Source organism: Pristis pectinata, chromosome 25 (assembly GCF_009764475.1).
Source record: "Pristis pectinata isolate sPriPec2 chromosome 25, sPriPec2.1.pri, whole genome shotgun sequence".
NCBI classification, from domain to species: Eukaryota; Metazoa; Chordata; class Chondrichthyes; order Rhinopristiformes; family Pristidae; genus Pristis; species Pristis pectinata.
Window position 1 is genome coordinate 27,397,032 of NC_067429.1, and position 24,160 is coordinate 27,421,191.

Here is a 24,160-nt window from a genome sequence, read left to right on the forward strand (position 1 = left end):
GTGTGAAGACTATACAAAATGATAACAAATAGCCCAATGCTTTTGTTATTGTACGCAAAATCTCCACTTTCACCCCAATGAAGATGGACTCTAAGTAGAGGAATCATCAAAATTGAATGCAGTACTTCATGCTTTTGCTTAAAGTGCGCTAAAGAGTTGTTTGGAAATCAAATTTGCAACATTAATTGCATCAATCACTCACTGAACATATGAAATCTGTAGGCCAAAGAACAAGAGTTTTGTCTCTGGCCTTCAGGAGTTGTGCAGGAAGTAGCTTTCATTTACCTCTCTACTGTTGTGTGAAGATGGTAACTGTTGAATGCAAGTTGGTGGATTCATTTGTATCTTCCCTATCAAAATGGGCCAATCAATTTATGCCACACTGAGACTAATCTATTGGACATGCCTCTACACGACTTATCTTTACTGCATTGAGTTTGGCCAGTTTAAACAATTGCATGTTAAAAGTTATAATAATTCTGTAGAGGCATTGATTTTTTGTGCATATTGTTGACTTTTTGCATTGTAATGTCACACCCGCCTGTAGTTCATATGCTCCTTTTTAACCAGGCTTGTGTAAGGACTAGAGGGTATTTTCAGCCATTTTGTATGTATTCTATGGGCAAGAAGTATTCTGATTTTCACAAGACAAGGTAGCAGAAGTAGGCCATTCGGCCCATTGAGTCTACTCTGCCACTTCATGAGCTAAACTATTCTCCCAACTAGCCCCAATTCCGGGCCTTTTTCCCCATATGCCTTGATACCCTGACTAAAGAGATACCTATCAATCTCTTCCTTAAACACCCCCAGTGATTGGGCCTCCACAGCTGTATGTGGCAAAGAATTCCATAAATCCATGACCCTCTGGCTAAAAAAATTTCTCCTCATCTGTTTTAAATGGGTACCCTCTAACTCTAAAACTGTGCCATCTTGTCCTGGACTCACCTACCAAGGGAAACAACTTAGCCACATCTACTCTGTCCAATGCTTTCAACATTCGAAATGTTTCTGAGGTCCCCTCTCATTCTTCTGTACTCCAATGAATACAGTTCAAGAGCCAACAAACGCTCCTCATATGTAAGCCCTTGCATTCCAGGAATCATCCTCGTAAATCTTCTCCTGAACCCTCTCCAATGTCAGTACATCCTTTCTAAGATAAGGGGCCCAAAACTGCACACAGTATTCCATATGAGGTCTCACCAGTGCCCCATAGAGCCTCATCAACACTTCCTTACTTTTATACACTACTCCTCTTGAAATGAATGCCAACATAGCATTCGCTTTCCTTACTGCTGATCCGACCTGGTGGTTAACCTTTAGGGTATCCTGCATGAGTACCCACAAGTCCCTTTGCACTTCTGTACTTTGAATTTTCTCCCCATCTAGATAATTGCTTGTTTATTTCTTCTTCCAAAATGTACAACCACACATTTCTCAACATTGCATCTCATCTGCCATTTCTTTGCCCACTCTCCTAAACTGTCCAAGTCTCTCTGCAACCCTTCTGTTTCTTCAACACTTCCTGCTCCTCCACCTATCTTGGTGTCATCTGCAAATTTAGCACAAAACCATTTAATCCATAATCTAAATCATCCATATACAGTATAAAAAGAAGCGGCCCCAACACCGACCCCTGCGGAACGCCACTAGTAAGCGGCAACCAACCAGAACAGGATCCCTTTATTTCCACCCTTTGCTTTCTGCCTATCAGCCAGTGCTTCACCCATTCTGATATCTTTCCTGTAATTCCATGGGCTCTCATCTTATTAAGCAGCCTCTTATGCGGCACCTTGTCGAAGGCCTTCTGAAAATCTAAACTTTAATATTCATTATTCAGATCTAGCTAGCCCTTTCAGCAAACTCAGCAAGATGGACCGATATTTTCTTGCTAATGTTTTAAGCAAATTAATATTTGCAGCCTGGATTTACTTATTGATTTACTGATTTTTAAGCAGCATAAACTCTTATTTATACTTGAATGACTGCAGTCAGCTATAGGTTCAGAAAATCCACTTTACAAATTGGGACTTGTTGTAGTATTAATTTATTAGAATTTTAACCTGACGTCAAATTTTTATATGCAGTGTATATACAGGTTGTTCAGTCTTGCTGGCCTTGTTGAGCCAGATTTTCAGCTTGTGATTTGGTGGTGCTTGTTCAGTACCAGATTCACAGGAACAGTGGGGGATGCAGACTTTTTAAAATTCCCCATGCAGTCAGGTCTACTGCTAGATGCAGCTATCTCAAACCTTTTTATTTTGTTTAGAGACTATTGACCTTGAAGGACTGCTGATGCGTGTTTTACTGTGGAATCTATTGCTTTCTCATGCTGTGACCAGTGCTATGCAAGTGAGATTAAGGAAATGTAATATGACCAGTTGCCATGAATAGTTCCAAGGGCAGAGCTGTTGTGCCAGTGGTAGCTCTTCAGTGCTTGGATTTAATAGACTGTGACAGAGTTTCTGATTTGCTGCTAAATCTCCTTAAGTCTAAATCTCAGTTAAACAGAAGCACCCAGCAAAATTGAGAAGTAATGCTTGCATGACAGTTGTGATTTTCCAGTTCATATTTTAAATATCTCCTTGGTACATTTTTCCATAGATACTGATTGTGCTTTAGATATTTTCAGCAAAACATGCAATATGTAACCACATGTTTCTCAGTAAATTAAGGCTGCGTTTTATATTGTAATTTTGGCATTGATGCAAAACATGGTGAAGATGCATAATCTGGAGATGAGGCCTAATTTGAAATGGAGTGAAGGAGCCTTACCTCTTCAGTATTGCTGTTCATGGCATTTAAAAATGTCGTTATGATAAATTTCACATTTACTTAAAACTGAGTGAGCAAACTTTTCATATGTGCATTGTTGTGCTTTGGCTTCTGCAGTTCACTATTTTCAGAATATTTTGAGTGGATTTCTGAGCGAGTTGATCCCTACAGCCAGAAAACAGCTGCTCCCTTGTTGACCCCTAGATTTAAAACCAGCCATGGGAATACTGCTCCCTATGTCTACCCAATAAAGCCTAAGTACCTTGGTGTTGCTCTGCATGTCAGATGAAATAAAATTGCACAAGCTACGAAATAACCTGTAGTTTAGAAAGTCTGACAGCAATCAGTGTGTGGCTATAATGTGAAGCTAATGGCATCGTTGTGAGACATGATTAGATGAACAAAGTATTGGTAAGCTGTATGTTTAACTAATTTTGTGCAAAGTGTGACTGACCTGGTTAAACACCTCTGACACCACTTGACTGACAAAGAATGATAAAGTGGCTGACACCACTTCCAGCCCAGTGAGTCTCTCCTTGCTTTGCAGCCCTGGCCACAAACCTCTTCTTTACTTCCTCCAGTGATTTATCATTCTTCCTGAAGAGGCATGGGCAGAACTGGACGGTGTTCCAGCAAGTTTAGGTTCTATCATAATCCTCCTGTTCTTTGCCTTACAGTAACATACAGTAAGTATTCCATGTGCTGTTGTAGTCACCTCATCTGCCTTACCTCCTCCCTTGTGGAATGTGGGAGTTTATCAAATGCCTTGCTGAGATCTGTATGGACAATGTGAAACATCCTACTTCCCTTGTTACTTCCTGAAATATTCATTTTCTAGTAAAACTCCCAGCTCATGGAATTGAAAGCAAATTATTGACCTGGTTTATAGGACACTGGCAGTGTAGTGGGAAACGGAGAGCATGACTGGGGGTGCCCTGGCAGGACTGTTTCCCAAAGGGCCTTGATGAAAGGGATGTGGGGCCAGTCTTTGCCCTTGGTAAATTGCGCTTCTGTATTTTATGGCAGAATCCAGTCGTGCTGCAGTGACTGGCTCTCTATCCTTAAAGAAACAGGATGCTGGTGCAGCCTGCGTTTTGGACAGCATTACTGTCATCCCAGCTTGGTGTTCTAATTGTACACTGTTAGAAATCACAGCTTCTGATATATTCAGCTTTATCAACTTCTGAACTTTAGTTTCACCCTAATGGGGATGATTTCCCATCCCTTTTCAGTGTCTTACAACTTTTTTTCTTTTCTTCTAGGCATGTGCTTGTGAAAACCAGTCCGAACCACAAATTTGTCTTCACGGTGAAAAGTCACACCACTGTGCTTCCAGGGACCATTGCCTTCAGCTTGCCACAGGTAAAGATGGTGTGATGGGAGAGGTTCTTTTGTGTATCAAAAATAGTTTTCTGGACACAGTCTTTGTACTTTAAAAAGGAGAATTTTATTTACAAAGACAGACATGGGGACAGAATGGAAAGGAACAAATGCACACTCGCACTCGGGTGATCGCGAAACGTGAGGGGAGTTGCAACGGGTGAAGTGCACGCGCATGCAACGAACTAGTACAAATGATCAGGGAACGAACAAATAAGTTGTCTGAACCCCCTGAATCTGGACAAACAACGGCTCTGTGCTACTGGGATTCTACTTAGGAGGCTCCTAGACCCCTGTGGAAGTGCACCCTCTCACCTGTGGTCTCAACCCTGGCAGCAATCAGCAAAGAGAGAGGGTTACACACGTGCAGCATCTTTTATGGGGAGAGCTGGGTGGATCTAACTCGGGTAATTCAAACAGGCCAATGGTTTGGGGGTCAAAGACAAAGGTGTTTACCAAGGCCAATGGTCAGGCAGACCCAGGAACAAAGGTGCTCTCCAAGGCCAATCTCTATGCTTACACCTGATGGGTGGGGTGGAGCCAGACTTTTGACAGTGGTCTCACTTCTGACCCGATGAGCAATGCTATCATCTGACCAGAGGGGTCAGTGTTGTCACTGTCACCAGACAGCCATGGCCTTTCGTACTACAGAGGGTTACACTATGCATGATATAGTGTTCATGCAAACTTGTAAGAAGCGGTTAACGGCGATGAAATGGTATGAATTCTTTCTTTTTGGTGGGATGGTAGCTGAGGTGGAGAGGGAAAACTGCTGTCATTAGCCATTACCCCAGACTACTTCCTTCTGCAGTAAAACTGTTAATCCAGCACACTTGGGACTTTGGTGCTGGACTGGTAAATTTTCTGGACGATTGGATGTTATTCCAATTAAAACTGGAACACAGTTTTAATTGATTTTATTTTAGATGTTACGTAGTTTGGTAGTATTTTTGAGTGAACCTGGCAAGTTTCAAGGGAGTGTGGGAAACAACAAGGTGAGTTTGAAGGCATTGTGCGAACCAGGGTTGTGGTGTGAGAAGGAATGCAGGAATCGGTACCTGGTGAGCCAGATGCAGAAACATAAGGACTACTGAACAATCAAATAATGTATTATCTGAATTTTGCATTGTATTGCAAGGCTACAGTGCCCACGTTTTTAAATACACTGTTACATTTGAAGCCACTCTCTAATTCCTGCTTGAATTTCTCCACTTGGGTGTTGCCCTGCTCTTGGCTGAAAATGCCTTAACCAAAGTCATAAATGGTGTTGGCAGCAGCTATGGTGATTATCCCTTCTAGGTAGACTTGGTTTCTGCAGCTTTTATTTAATGTAATTGATTGCATCAGGCACCTGCAATGCCTCCTCTACTATGTCCAGCTCGGTGGAATTGCCATTGGTTCCAATTGCTCCTTCTTGGCATTTACCTTCAGTGGATTTATCTCTATCCTTGTGCTTCCTCCCACCTCTCCAATCAAACTTCGAACTATTGACATAGTGTCTACTTCAGTCATTAACTTTGAATATCGTCTTTAAGCATGTGAAATTTCTTATGTGTTCTATTCTAATTTTGCACTTAATCTTGGTTGACCTTGTAAATCCTGGAAATGTCTTCTATCTGACTTATGATCTGTTCATAATTCTGTTAAATCTTCCCCTAATCTATGTGGTTATAACAGAGAAAAAGTCTTGATGAATCTTCATTGTCTGTGGAACCCAAAACAATTCGCTAGTCATCTGGGGACTTAGTGTTTCATGATATGATAATCATATGCTTTTTTATATTTTTGAACAGAAAATTTTATGTCTTTTCATAAGATTATCACCTAGAGGAGCTGCCTTTTTAATATTAAAGTGAATCTACAAGTCCCTCTACTCTTTAACATTCACACTGTAATACTGTTCTCATGTTACTAGCATAGATTCAGATGTGCTTGCACTGAATATCATGTGCCATATGTTTGTCTGTTACTCTCTCCTGACAATATTCTTAATCAGTATTATTTGATTTTCTGGAGTGCTAAAGATTCCTCTCATTTTGGGTATTTGTGCATTTCAATACCAACTAGTATAATCCTTTTTATCCAAATGTTACATCGGTGTATTTCAGAACTGAGTGATTTCATTGCCAGTTTAGATCCCCTGAATTTTTTAATCTTGTTTCAGTCCTTTTCCAAATAACCTATTCCTTAATCTTGAGTAATTTTTCATATTATACCTGGCCTTGTAGTCCCCTTGTAAGATGTGTGCAAACTACACTCAACCCTACTTCTCTCCTTTTGTACTTTTTTTTTCTCTCTTGTCCAGTCACAAGTGAGCCTCAATTTCCTTAAAGTCGACATTGGGAAGACAGTAGCTGAAGGATTTGGCTACTGCCACCAATTCTGTGCCATCACTGGTGGCTTCATATTACTCCTTGGCATCCTCCTTGGCCCCAAATTGAGGCTCCAGCCCCATTTCCTCTGCAGTACAAACTACTGTTTCTGCTCTGTTGCCTATCTTTACTATATCTTCTCCCAGTCCTGTCATTTCTCAGATTTAACTTTTCATCCTTGTGTTTAATTCCCTCTTGGTCTTGTCCTTCCCTGTCCCTAACTTTCTTCAAAACTGTGTCGACCTGCTTTTCCACTTATCTAGCCAATGTACAGCTTCTATCCTGCCGTGATTAGACTATTGAGCAGACCTCTTGTACATTTAAAAGGGAACGCTTGACCTCAATCTACTTCGTTATGGCCCTTGCACCTTATTGTCTACCTGTGTTGCACTTCATTTGTAACTGTAACACTATATTCTGCATTGTGTTATTGGTTTTCCCTTGTACTACTGCAGTGTACTTGTACTTGTGTTTTGAAATGATCTGTATGAATGGCATGCAAAACAGTCTCCCACACCAACACGTTCAAGAATAGCTACCTCCCTTCAACCATTCGGTTCTTTAACCAACAAAACCCAAATTACTTTGCACTAAAATGGACTTTTTTTTGTTCTAATTGTTCTTTCTTGTAAAAAATTGTGTACAATTTGTTTTTCTTGTGAATGATCCTTTGTGCCTGTGATACTGCTGCAACTAAGTTTCTCATTGCACCTGTGCATACATATGCATATGACAATAAACTCGACTTTGACTTTGTGACAGTAATAAACAATTCTAATTCCAATGTGCATTGTGGTGTCTTCTACAATGGTGAAACCAAGCACAGATTGGTTGATTGCTTTGTGAAGCACTGGCATTCAGTCTGCAGGAGTGACCCTGAGCTTCTAGTTGCTGGCCACTAATTCACTCCCCCCCTCGCTTTTGTCTGCAGCTTTCTCACCTGTTACAATGAGGCCCAACGCAAGCTTGAGGAACAACACCTCGTCTTCCATATGGGCACATTTCAGCTTTCTGGACTCTATCAAATTATCCAACTTCAGATAACTTGCTCTTGTTTTCTGTCCATATCAGAACTGGCTATTTCTTCCTGTTGTCATTTTACCTCTTTCGTATCCCAGTCATATACTCTGCATGTCCCACAGCCTTGCCCAACAACACATTGCCAGCAAAGTAGCTTAACATGCTGGTAACTGCCTCCAACCTCATAGCCCCCCAACCCCACAGTGCCTGCTTCTATCTCTTACCTAAGATCCGTAAAGCACACTGCCCTGGTAGGCCCATTGTTTCTGCCTGCTGCTGCTGCCACCCCACTGAATCCATTTCTTAATACCTGGACTCCTGTCTCTTTGTTCAGTCCTTTCCTGCTTATATTCAGGGCACCTCTCATGCCCTCCATTTCAACAACTTCCTATTCTCTGGTCCCAACTAGCTCATCTTTACCATGGATGTCCACTCTCTACGCCTCCATTTCCCCCCCCAGCCCGCCCCTCTCACTAACACTCTGATCTACTTAGCAGAATTTGTCCTTGCCCTCAGCAACTATTTTAATTCCTCCCACTTTCTACAGATCAAAGTGGTAGCTTTGAGCTTTAGCTGCCTTTGTCTTTTTGCTGGCTGCATGGAACAACTCTTGTTCCAAGCCTATACTGGCAACCACCCAGCCCCTACAAGCTCTTTCTCTGCTACGTTGATGACTGCATTGGTGCCACCTCCTGCACTCATGCAGAAGTCATCAATTGCATCCTCTTCACCACCAACTTCCACCCTACCCTCAAATTCACATGGACCATCTCTGACACTTTCCATTTTCTGGATCTGTCTCCATCTCCAGAGATAGACCTGCCACTGACATCTTTAAAATTAAATTTTTAAATTTTATTTTTATTTACAGTGTGGTAACAGGCCCTTCTGGCCCAACAAGTCCACGCCGCCCATTTTAAACCCAATTAACCTACCTGTACGTCTTTGGAATGTGGGAGGAAACTGGAGCACCTGGAGGAAACCCACGCAGACACGAGAGAACGTACAAACTCCTTACAGACAGCGACGGGAATCGAACCTCGATCGCTGGCGCTGTAATAGCGTTGCGCTAACCGCTACCCCTATAAACTTATGTACCCCTATAAACTTCTTCTATAAACCCACTGACTCCCACAGCTACCTCAACTATACCTCCTCCCACACTGCCTCCTGTAAGTATGCTTTCTCAATTTCTGTCTCTGCCACATTTCTTTCTCAATCTGAAGCCTTCTGCTCGAGAGCTTCTGAAATGTGCTCCTTCCAGAGGCATGCCTTCCCTTCTGCCTTTGATGCATCTGATCTGAACACCCTGCCTAGGCAGAACAGTGATAGATTCCCTTGGTCCCCCACCAGCCTCTGCATCCAACACATTATCCTCCGCCATTTCTCCCAGCTCCAATGTGATCCCACCACCAGTCACATCTTCCCTTCTCCCCCCCCCCCCCCCACCCCTTTTTCACTTTCTGCAGGGACCATTCTCTTTGTGACTTCCTGGTCCACTCAGCCCTCCCCACCCGCCCCCCTCCATCCCCTGGCATTTTACATCTCTTTCGGATGCAGGGTAACAAATGCCCATTCACTTCTCATCTCACGACCATCCAGGACCTAAACAGCCCTTCCAGATGAGGCAGAGGTTCACCTGCCAACGTGGTCAACTGCATTCGGTGGTCATGATGTGGCTTCCCCTACGCTGGTGAAACTTAGCACAGACTAAGTGACCATTTTGCAGAGCAGCTGCACCCTGTCTACAGTGACCATCTTGAGTTTCTGGTGGCTGGCCATCCCTGGGTAACGAACTGGTTCCATTTGTACAAATGTCCTTTAGTCAATTTTGTCCACAAGTCAGAAAATACACAAAAATCACTCAATATGGTAACCATACCTCCACAGTATTGTAATGAACAGCATCAAAAGACTGATAAGAAAGAACAATTACTAAAAGTGGGGAGAGAGAAACGAAACTAGCTCTGCCATTCATAGGACTGAAAGTTGGACTGTTGAATTTAATAGTATTATGGAAATTTGCCCTTATCTACCAAATCTTTGAGTTAGGTGTTTGTAAGCTGCGGACAGCTTGTACATGTAATTTTTAACTCTCCTTCCCACTCCCATACCACCTGTCTGTCATCTGCTTTCTCCATTGCAATGGAGAGGCCAGATAAAAATTGGAAGAGCAACATCTCATTTTCTGCTTTGGTAGTTTACAATGATGTGAATATTGAATTTTCCAATTTCAGGTAACCGTCACCCAGGTGCTCTCCTCCAACACACACTCACCTGTACACCTAGTTTTCTTCTCCCTTTGTTCATCCCTCCCATCCCCTCCCCATCTGGTTCCACCTATCGCCTGCCAGCCTCTGACCTAGCCCTCCCCTTCCCCACCTGGTTTCCACTATCCCCTCCCTAACTGGTTCCACCCTGTTCTCTCTCTGTCCTGAAGCAGGGTGTTGACCCAAAATGTCAACTTGCACCTTTTGCCTCTACAGATGCTGCTTGACCCACTTAGTTCTTCCAGCATTCTTTTTTTTCCATCAAGCTATTGGGACTCTCCCTATCCCTTCTCCTCTATCTTCCCTTCCCTATAAATTAACTTGTATCTCTTCCTTTCCCAGTCTGAGAAGGGACCTATACCCAAATGTTAATTGTTTCTCCTTCCCCAGATGCTGCCTGACCTAAGTGTTTCCAGCATTTTCTGTTTCAGATTTCCCGTGTCAGTGCACATCCTTCTATCTCCATTGTTGACAGTGATGCCTTAAACCACCATGGGTTGTTGAATTTTAGCACATCATGGGAATGGATTACCTTTTTGATTAGCATTGCATTGTTTCACCTTGGCTTTTATGCAGCATGTCATTTTATTCTGTGCGAAGTGTGGGACGAATGTAATGCTGCAAATGTGAGTAAGTGTTAGACATCCTAGTGTTACTAGTGAAGCACTGGATGTGTGAAACTGTAGTCTCTCTAGTTAAGCTGTTAATTGCCTTTTTATCTTTGTCCTTTGCAGTTCTGCATATGGAGAGTGCAAGTGTTTAAAGGGTGATATTATGTTGTGGTATTTCAAAATCTGAGGCTGATAGATGTGGTGGTGATGGTTTAAAGTTGGAAGCTGGTGCTTTTCTGCAGTACTCAATTTAAGGGAAGTTTTGCCTTTTGCAGTGTGTTTAAAGTAAAGTTAGTTCAATTTCTCAGAATGACCATTATATTCTTTCCCCTCCCAACTTTAACACCAATATGTTATTAAATGTGTTAGAAGCTGAGACATTCAAGAGAATCGAACATTTGATTTTTAAAAGTCTGCTTTCAGTTCTTCTGCTTTAATTCTAAATTCTGCTCTACCTGAATATTAAATAACATTGTGCTTGACTACAAACTGTGATTGTTAATTGTAATCCCCAAAAGAGTATTTATTTCAATCCCTGAGTGACTGTCCTTGTTGAGCACGAATATCAGTGGAATTTTCATTGCAGGGTAATAACTCCTAATGGCAGAGTGAACATTTTGGGTCTTCGTAGCATTCCCTTGCCACTTACCCCAGATCTTTCAAAGAATGGTGACAGCTGCTTTTAAATACTAAAAGGAAAAGTGTTGATCTTCACTATACATTTTAAGCAGCTCCCGGAAACCCAGCATGTGACCTAAGGGTGCCTGAACATTTTCCACTTAATTCTAAAACCTGCTATAGACCTGACAACACTATGCATGTATAGACCAGGCGGTGTTATGAAAGTAAAGAGAGCTGTCCAGTTTTTGTATTTCTTGTATATATATTTTTTATGAATAAACTTCACAATAAAAATCAGTTTCAATTATAATTCATTTCATTTCTCTCATTCTCCTAACTGTCCCCTTCTGTAATAAATATTCAAAACCTTGCATGTCAAATTAATCAGAATTGATTTCACAGATACTATTTGCAATAGTTAATGCCCCCCAACACAAAATGGGCCTTTCTCTCAAGTTGCTTCTATTTTATTAAACCACTACTTCTTCATGTGTGGCCAGAAACATTACTGCCTGCCAAGGGTTGCTGATTGAGGTCTGCCACTGGCATTGCTGCTTGAAAAATCTTTGACTTGCACTGATGTGGTTTGGATGCAAAAGGCCGACCTTGCTGGGCAAAAGTATGCTGGGAAGGGAATTGGGGACTGTCCCATTGAGGTTAAAGACAATAGGAACCTTTACCGGAGTCCAGCCATATCTGGAAGAGGAGATTGGTGGGAGGATTTTTTGGACAAATTTGATGTGGTATGACTGCTGTAAAGCTAAAGTCAACCCAGAACTGAGAACATGGCATTGTAATTGAGTCTTAAAGGTGGGCCTTAAATCCTAACATGTCCATTTGGGTTGATAATAGAGCACACATATCAATGTTCAGTTTTGCTGACTTACCAGTAACTTCTTGGTGAACCTTTATGAAATGAATCCAATACATTTATTAATACTTAAACATTCAGAACATCACCTTTGCCAAATTAGCATATTGAAATAAGGCAAAGCCTGTGATGGGGTGATGGCACTGTGAGATTTAAAAAAAATCCTCAACGTCTTACTATGTTATCATTGTAAATCCTGCATTTTAAGGATCTCGATAATGCTTCACCTTCATGCATGTAGCGTTGTGGATTCTTAAAATATGAAATCTGGTAAGCCAATTATATTTGCATTGTGGAAAAACATAGGTGCACTTTTAAAGGCTGTGATTCACAAAAGGATGTTCAGTCTTGTATTTACCTTTTGAGGTGCTTTTGAAAACTGGTAAAAATGTGCTTTTCTCAGTGATGTTCTATTGCTAATGTCCTTTTTTGAATCTGACTTTGAGAAATTTGTGTGTCTTTATAGTAGTGCTGTTACATTAATGATTTTTTTTCTTGCAGAGAAAATGGGTGGGACTCTCCATTGGTCAGGAAGTGGAAGGTAGGTTTCCTTTTTGATTCATAAATTTTGCAGTAGCATCAAGTAGAAATGTAAACTATTTCCCTTTGTAGCAAATTAAGGTAAGCACTACTGGTACAACTAGTGCTGTTTTAGGTGTTACTGGATCAATGTTTGGACATGTTTATAACTTGCATCTATAGTTATGAATTTGGAACTTCCATGCATCAGGTTTCACAGGTGGTGCAAGTAAATCCAGGTGGAACTTGGGGAGCTATAAAATCAATTGGACAAAAGATATTGGTATTGAAATAGTGAATTACGTTGAGAGGTCCGTGGTTTGAAAATTAGTCTGCTGTGACAAAAGCATGCTAAATGTGCGATCCACATTTGAGGGACCATTGATTTTTTTAAAAATCTGTTGTATACGAGGCCCAAAGCATCTTGTGCAGTAGATTAGACTTCACGTACAATTCTTTTTAACTTAAATGACACCTACCTGCAGCCATTTCTAAAATCTGGATTCCATGGGCTGAGAACTGCTTGAGGACACGTGCAAGTGAATTTTCAGATGTGCATTATATGCTGTTGGATGCCAATGCACATGTGGGTAAAGTCTCAGTGCATCAGCATGCCATTTGAATGGATGACTCCGGAGCAAAGTCATGAACTTTTGGTATTGGCGCAATGGATGGATGTTAAGCACCTCCTGTCCATGGTTCCCACATTGGCCTCATCAGCCGCCTCAGAACCCACAACACCCAAGTGGCAACAAGTCATCCTCAATCCCAGGGGGACTGCCTAAGAAGAAATGTTCTGATAAAGTTTCATTATGTTGAGAACATTGCACTACGTTTCAGTATTTCCATCTCCTGGGCATTTTAGTCAAACTGTTGCTCTTTTGAATAAGTAAATAGAATGTTGATTTGTTCAGTTATGTTTACAGGGTGGGATCTTTGGTGTCAATAACTTGATAAGTAAGGGCATTGCAGCCTTGAAAAGAGTTAACTTCTAGCGTGCGGGTTTTCAACAGTCACATGGCCAGAATTCTGGAATTGCCCTCAAAGTTCAGGGAACACAGTATTAAACCTGCGCTATAATTGTGTTATCTTATTCTGTAACCCTAGTGCAGCATTCAGAAATTATGGTTTTATTATATAGTTACATGTGATGGATGATTCCAACAACATTGTGTTTTAATGTGGTTCCCCTCTTGTAGCTTCTTTCAGGATGCTTCTCAGATAAAGCATTACTCTGTATATTGAATCTACAGGAGTAATTGTGGTTAAAATAGAACTTATTTTAATTAGATACAAAGGTGAATCTTAAAAAAATTAATTGGTTACAAGTTTTACATGAAATGTGAGGAAACTTGTTTTAATAAGGCAACTTAACATGACTTTGTGGCAATTACTGTCAGTAATAACGTTATAATTGCTGTTAGCACTGTGCCAATCTGGATTTGGAAATAACATCAGGCAACAAATGCGGGTTTGGTATTGCAATTCGTGCAGTTCGTTTAGGGCAATAATATATTTCAAGGTAATTAAAAACCATGAATGAAAGGGAGGTAATTGCTCAGCCAAAAGTCAAAGTTTGCAGTTTTTGGTCATTCCTTTGGGGACCTCCCATTTACTCCCCCTGCTCCTTCACCCTATTCCAACGACACATTCACAGCAAATCACTTTGAAGTTGCAGTTTTAAATCTGAAATTGGTTACGCTCCATTTGTAATACTTTGAAATCTAATTTCTGTCCAAGTGTGTGCTGTATTTAAATCCCCCAGATTGAACACTTGGGAATACAGGAATAGAATTAGGCCATTCTACCTTTGATCTTATTGCATCATTCCATTAAGTCGTGAGTAATCTGTATCTCAATAGTATCAACCTGCATTGGCTCAGTACCCCTTAACAGTCATAGATAATGAATATCTAAAAACTTCAGCTTTGAAATTTTCTTTAGACCCCCTCCCCACCACCCCTTCAGTCTCAAGTTGCAGATTTCTAGTAACCTTTGTGTGAAGAAGCGCTTATCACCATTGCCCTACATAGCCTCGCTTTATGATTAAAGTTGTTCCCCTGTCTCCTTAAGCAGAGGAAACACTTTTTAATCCTGTCCTGGCAATTTAACCTGAAGGCATAGAAATTGTTCTACCGTTGATGTGTTCAGCTGAACAAAAGATCATGAATCTAGGCTGGCTTTGTGTTCGCATATTTCTAATTCTTCACTCTTGTGGCTTTGTATCCTTGTCTCTATAATTTCTCTAGCCTTGCAGCTGGTTTCCATCCCACCACAGTTCTGGCTCTTGTGTCTCATGCACTTCTGTCTTGTCTCCACCCTTGGCAGTTCTATTAAAAACCGAAGATGCAGGAAGAACTCAGCAAGTCTGGTGCCATGTGTGGAGAGGGAAACAGTTAATTGTACCAGTCTGATGACTTTTCACTAGTGGTTGGAACTTGTCCCTGTTCCCTAGTTGGACACCTGGTTACTATCTTGTTACCTTGGAAAACTGATCTTCCAAGCAGCATAGTACAATTCACCTTGTGGTTTTGCTTGATAGAAAACCAAGGAAAGAATTTTACTGGAAACAGTTTGTTAGTAGTCGTCATCTTTGATTGTTTATTCGCAATCTCTATTCTGTTATTTCCAAGTAGTTGCAGAGAAATGAGGCATTTGTCCTCGTAGCTCCTACCACTCAGGTTCAATCCTGACATCTGGTGCTATTCATGTGCACAATCTCCCTGTTTTCTCCACTCCTGGGTTTCTTCCAGTGTCCTAAATGGTTGGTAGGTTAAATGGTTGGTACAGTAATTTGCCCTTGGTGTAGGTGGGTGGTGGGAGAGTCTGGGAGGAGTTGATGGGAATTTGAGAACAAAAGGGATTAGTGTAAGTGGGTACTTGGTGTAGATAGGGTGGGATGAAGGGCCCATTTCTATGCAATAGGACTCCATGACCACATATGTGATTAAGTATCTGGAATAGTGTGCCTCTTACACTGAGCATTATTTGTGTTTTCTTGAAGCATCAATGAGAAAATGGTCAGTAAACTGAGTCATGTATGTCCTTGAAAACCATAATTATTCATCTTAAGACTATTTGTGCTATTGTTCTTGTGGATACTGAGCATAACCACAGTTTTGTAAATAATCTAGTCTTTACAAATATGAATGCTATAAAGGAGTTTTAAGAGTCAGTACAATTGAACTTACCAGAATGCATATTGGTAAGTAATTAGAGATGATTCTACCGTACTCGACTACTTCATTCCTGATGCATGGTCCTAACTTTGCACCTTCTGATTAATGCATTTCTTTATACAAAAATGGAACAGGAGGGTAGCAGTTGGCTGAAACTAAACTGGTTACTGCACAACACACATGCCCCTTGTACAGGTTTAATAATGGGACATGCCAGCAAAGGATAAAGAAGGGTGGTGTTCTTTGGTCAACTATGAAAGTTGAGTTGTTCAGTTTTTCCTGACTCTGAATTAATTTATATATCAGTAAGAATTGTGGGTAACTCAACTGCTTGGTGGTAAAAGGACTTCATTAAGTCATAGCCCAAAGTTCCAAATTATTCTGTCTTAAAACATTCACCAGATATCTTACTATAATTCGCCTCAGTGCCCTAAGTTATAAAGGGTGAAGGAGTGATTCCTCTTTTTGTTCACTTCTCAATACTTTCCAGAGACTTGTGGGAAAAATGGATGGAGGCTGGCATCAAATTTCTTCTGTAGTATGTGAAGTCTGCACTTTGGTGACTTGCTCAAGTCAATTACCTGGGGAGAATCAAAGGGATGCAGCATTTGCTCAAATAACTGAGATTGAAGACGGGGGGGCTATAAATCGAGTGTAAGATTACTGGGCCAGTTCTTCCACCTGCAGCCTAACTTCATGTGGTGTGACTGCAGCTGCTTTGTCTTCCTTTCCCCAAATTATTGAACTTGCACTGAAAAAATTCAAATGCGCTCCTTTTGTTTCAAATGGATCTTATTGTCCATTGACATGTTCTGAAGCTCTTGTCATAATTGACTGCTGAAAATCTAATTCTAATTGAACTCCTTTTAATCACCAGGCACCCACCTCTTGTTGAAAACAAAAATCAAGATGGAAGTCTAGTGTCATCCTTTTAGTTCAATATGTAATCAAATTGATGGACGTCTGCTTGGGCAGACCTGACACACTGCAATACTTGTAACCTGCCTTTACATTCTACAAGACTTGCTGTTGCATTGGAATTTTATTGATGTAGAGCAGTCTGTTTCCTGCAAGTTAAAATCTGAAGAATGTTCAATTTTTAGCATTCTGTGAAATAAGTCTGCACATTCCATTTCTTTCTTGTTGCTCATTTTTTTTTCTCTCCAAATACAAAATGTCTCGCTTAACGTCGGCCTCATTACTTCGGTGTGCTGCAAGTTGCTGCCATCTGTTCAAAGATGCAGTGAGGCAGTTGCTGACCTCTTTGCATTGGGTGAAATTTGGATATCACATCTTGGGAATGGGGAAGAGGAAGTGGATATTATTAGGGTCCTTTGTGTAGGAGCATGCATTGCTATTTACAAAGCTGATGGGAGAGGCACTGCATGGGGGACAAGTGAACAAGGGTGTGGGGGAGTAAGTGATGTGCAAATGGTCAGGAATTTTTAATGGATTTTAAAGGAAGTTTTTTAAAATTTGAGTCACACTTGATCTCTCAATTAGGCTCTCAGCAAATAACCTCGCAGTCTTGACACAGATTTCAACAGTTTTTGATTATAAACTGCGACTTCCATTTACCTCGGATGACAGCTGTTGGTAACAGAACGTAGAACAGTACAGCACGGGAACAGGCCCTTCAGCCCAAGATCTCTGTGACAAACTGCGATACCAAATGAAACTAATCCCATTTTCCTGCACATGATCCATATCCCTCCATCCTTCGTGTTGATGTTTCTGTCTAAATGCCTCTTAAACGGCACTATCGTGTCTGCTTCCACCACCACCCCTGGCAGTGTGTTCCAGGCACCCACCACTCTGTCAAAAAAAAACTTGCTCCTGCACATCTCCCTTAAACTTCCCCCTCTCACCTTAAAGCTATGCTCTCTAGTATTTGCCATTTCTACCCTGAGATAATTTTATAAATTTCTATCAGGTCTCCCATCAGCCTTCGATGCTCCAGAGAAAACAATCCAAGTCTGTCTAACCTGAATTACTATTGTCGATTTATACCTTCTAAATCTACGTGTTGTTTCTTTGATTAATCCATGTCTATCTACCTTAGCTTACATTTTCATTCCTTTTTGTTATCTCAGCTCTGCTGTCCACCACCTTATCCTTGTCCTTGCCTTTTGTTTTATTTACAGCCATTGCCCAGTTTCTGAAGATTAGATTTGAACACACATGTTTAAGATGACACACCAGTGCAAAACTGAGGAAATGTTCTACCATCAGATGTGCCATCTTTCAGATGAGATACTATATAGGGGCCTTATCTGCTCTCTGAATGTGGACACAAGGGTCAATGATACTTGCAAAGAGGAGGAGGGGAGCTATTCTTACTGGATAGGCCAATGTTTATCTCTCAGTTAGCCTTGTGTTTTTTAAAAATAAAATCTGGTCATGATCATCTTGTTCTATTGGTGGGAGGTTGCTCTACCTCCATCCACATTTCATAAGCCCATCAATGGCTGTAAAATCCTTTCCCCACCCCCAAATAAATATTTATCTTTATCCAGTTCTAATTAAAAGTCATCAGCCTGAAGCAGTAATGTTTCTGTTGGTGTAGAGACAGTCTGACCTGAATATTTCCAGTGTTTTCGGACTTTGTTTGTAAAGGGCGGTGAGAGGGAGTGATGGTGACCAAGAACTTGCCATGGAGAGGGTGCGAGAGGGATGAGGCTGCACAGCTTTGAAGATTTGATAAGATAAGATATCTTTATTAGTCACATGTACATCGAAGCACACAGTGAAATGCATCTTTGCGTAGAGTGTTCTGGGGGCAGCACACAAGTGTTGCCACACTTCCGGCGCCAACGTAGCATGCCCACAACTTCCTAACCTGTATGTCTTTGGAATGTGGGAGGAAACAGGAGCACCTGGAGGAAATCCACGCAGACACAGAGAACTTACAAAATCCTTACAGACAGTGGCGGGAATTGAACCCGGGTCGCTGGCGCTGTAATACCGTTACGCTAACCGCTATGCTACTGTGCCTGCCCATACACTACCCTGCTTATACTGAAAAATACGATCTAATAACATGCATGTTAAGCAGGCTGTATCAGTAAATGGTGATCAGTTAGGAGTTGTGCATAGGTTCTGAAATATTGTGTGCATCCTTGTCATTAATTCAGTTGAAGAGTCCGCGTTCAAAGCAACAACTACCCTGGTCTGTTTAAAAGTGTTGCTGGTACCCTAATTCTAACACTATTTAATTTTCAGATTTCTAACTACAGTTTTGTTTTTGCTAAATATTAAGCTTTTATGCAGCTAACTGAGGGAAACTTGTTAACTTAATAAGGGAAAATTTAACACCATCTAAGCATCTAAGTTTAAGCATATTTTAACAACTTGAATATTTCAAGTCAGGCAATTTTTTTTCAATAACAAGAGACATAGAGCATAAGAGTTGGGACATCTTACAGTAGCACAAACTGTTGGTTAGGTCACACTTGGAGCGTTGTGTGCAGTTCTGGATACCACACTCACGATAGGAAGGACATGGTTAAGCTAGAGCGTGCAGAAAAGATTCACAAGGATATCGCCTGAATTTGGAGGGTTTGGGTTATCAGGAGAGATTAGATAGGCTAAACCTGTTCTCATGGAGCAACTGAGGCTAAGAGGTGACGTAGAGGTATATAAAATTTTGGAAGGCATAGATAGGGTAGATAGCCAGTGTCTCATGGTAGGGATGTCTAAAACCAGGGGGCATTTGGTTTAATGTGAGGGAGAGGAGGTTTAAAGGAGATCTGAGGAGTAATTTTTTCCACAGTAGTCAGTATCTGGAATAGGGAGCTAGAGGAGGTGATGCAGGGACAATAATGACACTTAAAAGGCATCTTGACAGGTACTTGAATGACCAGGGCATAGAAGGATATGGATTTAATGTAGGCAAGTGGGAATAGTGAAAATAGACATGATGGTTGGCGTAGACGCAGTGGTCCAAAGGGCTTGTTTTTATGCTGTACAACTCTGACTCTATGTTCGTTGTAGCAATGGGTGCATTAGATTGGGTTTGAGAATTGGTGTTCGGTTACTGAAACTGTACAAGATCAACTTGTGCTTAAGGGTGTGGTATATAGTTTTCTTCTACTCTATTCATGCAGCTGTCTGTTCCTCGGTATCATGCTCTGTATCGGTCTCTTGTTGTACTGCGTGCAAATTAATTGAATATTGATTCTGGCAGGGGCTTTTAACATTCCCGGCTTGATTTATTATTTGAGCAATGTTGTTGTTGCCTTAACCCACAGAAGTGATTATTCTATTTGTAGCAAAATAGAAGCCTAGTTAATTTCTCAGGGTAACACTATCCATAAAACTATTAATTCATCCATTAGGATTTGTGTTGAACAGTGGTAATCTCTTCCATTTAAATTGTCTGGTGTTTAATTACTCTAACTCTGCAAGCACCAATTTTTTTTAATTATAGCTGATGCATTTTTTGTAGCAGTCATTATTATTCTTGTAGCTGTGGTCCTGTCCATTTCTCAGTAGCTTTTGGTATGTTTAATTGAATAGGCTCCGTGCTTCCTTTCTCTTCCTGTGCCTTCCCCTCTCTCTTCACCCCCGCCACCTGTAAGATACCGCAGGGATGGGGGGGAGAAAGACCCCCGTGTTGTGTATGCACTTCTGTATGACAGCAGAAACTGGCCCTTGACCTCAACGGTCCACTGTGACAAGATCATTCAGCCTGTGCAATAATCATTCATAGACCTGAGAGAAATCTTGACAAGCCTGTCCTCAATGAATGATAGTGTGGAATTGTATTATCCAGGGAGCACTGATGTCATTGATTTAGTTAAGCACATAATGTTGAACAAGATGCATACTGTTAATATTAACAAGAAAGGAATGTTGACTCAAAATGTTGTTCCTAATTTGTTCTGGTGTGTAAAGACGCAGTGTGATGTAATGTGCATGCAAATGGACCACAATACCAGCTTTAATCACTGGTCTCAGTTCTTCAGCTACCGTCAGACAGGGTTCACCTGGGCACTAAACTAAGTGGCAGAGGGAGAAAACTATTTGGCATCCTTGTTAGTCATAGGTGGCTGGGTGGTTTCTAAATCTAGATATTAGATATCACTTTGTGAAATGGCTAACACTTGATCTTTTGGTCTAAATGTTGATGAGTGCAATGGAAATTACACTTATTCATCTTTCTTTGTTAGCCTGTAGAACAATTAGATCAGGAGCATTAACGTGGCATGTTCAAGGATTGAGGTCAGGTATTGTCTTGAGGTGTTGCCTGGTGGATGTTTAGGAGACTGTTGGCAAGCTTTTTTATGAAGTGGTTTGTTCTCTGGCCTTTCTGTGTCCAGTTGCATGTGGGATTGAAGTCTGTTTTCTGACAGTGGGTGAAATGGCTGCTTCTCCCTTGGGTCACCTGACATCAGTTGTCTGCTTGCACTGACCTGACAAGATGAAAAGTTGGTGGGGACACAAGAGTCTGCAGATGCTGGAATCTGCAGCAAAAGAACAGACTGCTGGTCAGGCAGCATCTATGGAGGGAATGGACAGTCGACTGAGATGAAGATGGGTCCAGATGAAGGGTCTCGATCTGAAATGTTAACTGTCCATTTCCCTGCCCAAATGCTGCCTGACCTACTGAGTTCCTCCAGCAGTTTGTTTTTTTTTTGCTTTGAAAAGTTGGTGGTATTGGATTAGCTTCCTGGAGGCCACTTTGATTGAAATTGAGGGTGTTGGGCTTTATCGAGAGGGCTAGATGTATGGGGTTGGGCAAGTGTTACATTGATCAAGTTGTGCATTTTCTCTGCAGACCTGAAGATGTATGATACCAAACAGGGTTATTGGTTCCCCAGTCAGAATTTTCCAAGTCAATAAGACAGTCTGAAACTATTGTTAACATGGGAATTGACAACCTTTATATGACAACTTTAACTCTTCTGGACTAAATCCTTTGTGATTGAATATGAAGACTATGTTCTTGAGGGAGGTTAAATCAATCCTCCATTTGTAAATGCTGCTTCTCTTCACCCTGAGAGCTTTGACTGTTCTAATAGTCCCATTCTTTTCTGCACTTTCTGTTTGAACTTTTATCTCATCCTTTCAGTCATTCTGCAGTTCAGCTTCTTATGACTGTAGTCAACGGTTCCACTTTTATCTAATTGTACCAGCACTTTGATTTCAGACCCTTCTTCTCTCACTTATTTCAATTGTTCCATCTCAGCTTGCTACTCCTTCTGATCTGCAGGCATGGCATCAGCATCCACATGTCTGCTGCTGATAACGATGCTTCCTTTCAACTTCTCCACTGTTGTCAGCTGGTTTGTGTTCAATACACATTTTTGGCTAAGTTGTAACATGCATCAAGACAAAGGTCCCTACCACAAATTCCATTTCCATTTCACTGACTCTAGCCTCCCAGTTCACTTCCACAAGCCGAAAACAAATGTTGGGACCTTCTGTCCCCACTGCCATAAGCTGGGAGTCTGATATTCTGGCCCCTCCATTAAAAGTTCATTTCCTTTCACCTCTAACATTGCTTGCCTTTGATCCTATCCTATCCTGCCCACAGAGAAGCTGCCTTGCTGTGATCCATTGAAAATCATCCTTCCCTTTGAATCAAACTTGTAATTATTCTGACAAAATCTAACCGGTGACTTGGAGGCAAAGCCTTGGAACTCCAGTCACCTGGGTTTGATGCTGGTCTTGCGTGTTTTATGTGCAGACTTGCTTGTTCTCCCCATGCCCATGTGAGTTTTCACTGGGTGCTCTGGTTTCCACCCACATCCCAGTTACATGCTGTTCAGTTAACTGGCAACTGTAAATTGCCCCTGATGTAGGTTTGTGGCAAAGAATCAAAGGGGATTTGATGGAGTGTGAAAAAGAACAAGTTGAAGGGCTACAGGAGAAAAGAGAAGGGGAATGAGTCTGATGGGATTTCACTGAGAGCTGTCATGGACTTGATGGTCTAAATGCTCTCCTGTGCTGTCACAAGTAACCAAGCTATGTCCCTTATTATGCCTCAATTACCCTAATGCTCTTTTGACTAGGATTGCATTCTCTATCCCCTCTCCTCAGCAACTTTAGCAGTAGAACTGTGGACAAGCTATGTTTTTCGTTTCTCCAGTGCTTCAAACTTAAACTTGATGTAGTTAAATTTTTTCATGACTTTGTGCCTCCCTTCCTCAAGCCTTCAAAAGATTGACCTTCATCCTCGCCCCATCCTGAAGTTCTGCTCCTATTCTTACAAGATTTCTTTGTCGAATGTCCTCGTGATTCTACAGTTGAGCTTAGATTAATCCCTACTCACACTCTCTTATGACTGTCAGATGTGAGAGAGAAATGTCTGATTAATCTGGATCATGCAGGCTCCCTTGAATGTCTTCACCTCTCTGCCAAAAGGCTATGTCCTTCAATTATTGTATTTTGAGCACAATATTCTTTGTGAAATGCCTTACTATAATATTCAACATTGAAGACACTCTGTCAGTGTATATAGTTAAAGTTTAATAAGATGTACAAATCGTATTATGCTTCTAGGCAAAATTTTTTTTCTCCTACATGAAGGAAGCACTGTTCTGAAAATGGGAAAAATGACGATGGAGTATTGAGCAGAGTATGAGTCAAGGCCACCAAGTGGCAGATAGCGTCATGTACAGCTGGTGCTTCACCTACTGCAGTTGTGGTTTCTGGCATTCTTTATGTACGCAATGCAGATCTGAATCAGTCCTCAGATTGAGGAACTTTCTAACATAATCCTGCTTATCCTCTTTTTTTTTTAGCTGAGCTTTTAATGTATCATTTCATGGTAAACTATAATTAAAATTGACTTTGCAAGCCTTCGGAATGATGACCACTGATAAATGTTAAATGTGGCAGCTGCAGGTGTTTTATCCTTCTCTCTGCTGTGATTAATTGTAGTGAAATGTGCTGGTCTCTTTCCCTGAAACTGGCAGACAGTTGCCTATCTGTGTGGAAAAATAATGAATCCTGTACCCTCCAGTCCAACAATGAGGGTTTAGTAACTGGCCTGGTAATGGTTTTGAATCTGCATGTCCTTTTGTAGCTGTCATGCACTCGCACTTGATTACCTTGTGTTGAGTGACATTATATTTTCCAACTGTCTCTTAAAGCTGTATCTGCTTATTAGTTAGTGCTAATGATGTGAACTGTATGTCATGGACGAGATTATCCTTTTTTTTGGGGACAATGATCAGTCCTGTTGGAGCACTGCTGGGTGCATCTATTATTTAGTTTTTTTGTACCTGGCCTCTAAACCTGACTACCTCAATCCTTGAGCTTAATAATTTTCCTTTCTGTTGGCCATTTCCCTTCATAAAATATCAATCTCTTATTGCTGAAAACTGACAGAAACTGGTTAGACTTTCTCAGTAACGTGCATCAAAAAGAAAACCTGTATTTAGATCTTTGTGTACTTTGCATTTTATGACAGTTTTGAATTGTTGTATCGCAGAAAGCTACACTCCCAAATCCTGTGTACCAAGTGAAGGAGAAGGTGAAATATTTCAAGGAGAGACCAAGTTTTAGTTTAAATCTTGGATTCCTTCTTCAGCATCTC

At 41.1% G+C, this 24,160-nt stretch overlaps 1 protein-coding gene across 1 annotated transcript in view; it reads left to right on the forward strand.

Moving 5' to 3' along the window:
• The window catches only part of LOC127582931 (vesicle-fusing ATPase), a 220,155-nt gene that overhangs the window by 36,973 nt on the left and 159,022 nt on the right, over positions 1–24,160 (forward strand). Inside the window, exons 3-4 of the mRNA XM_052038589.1 lie at positions 4,035–4,134; positions 12,419–12,458. Coding sequence (XP_051894549.1) covers positions 4,035–4,134; positions 12,419–12,458 — 140 coding nt within the window. The remainder of the gene's footprint in view (positions 1–4,034; positions 4,135–12,418; positions 12,459–24,160) is intronic.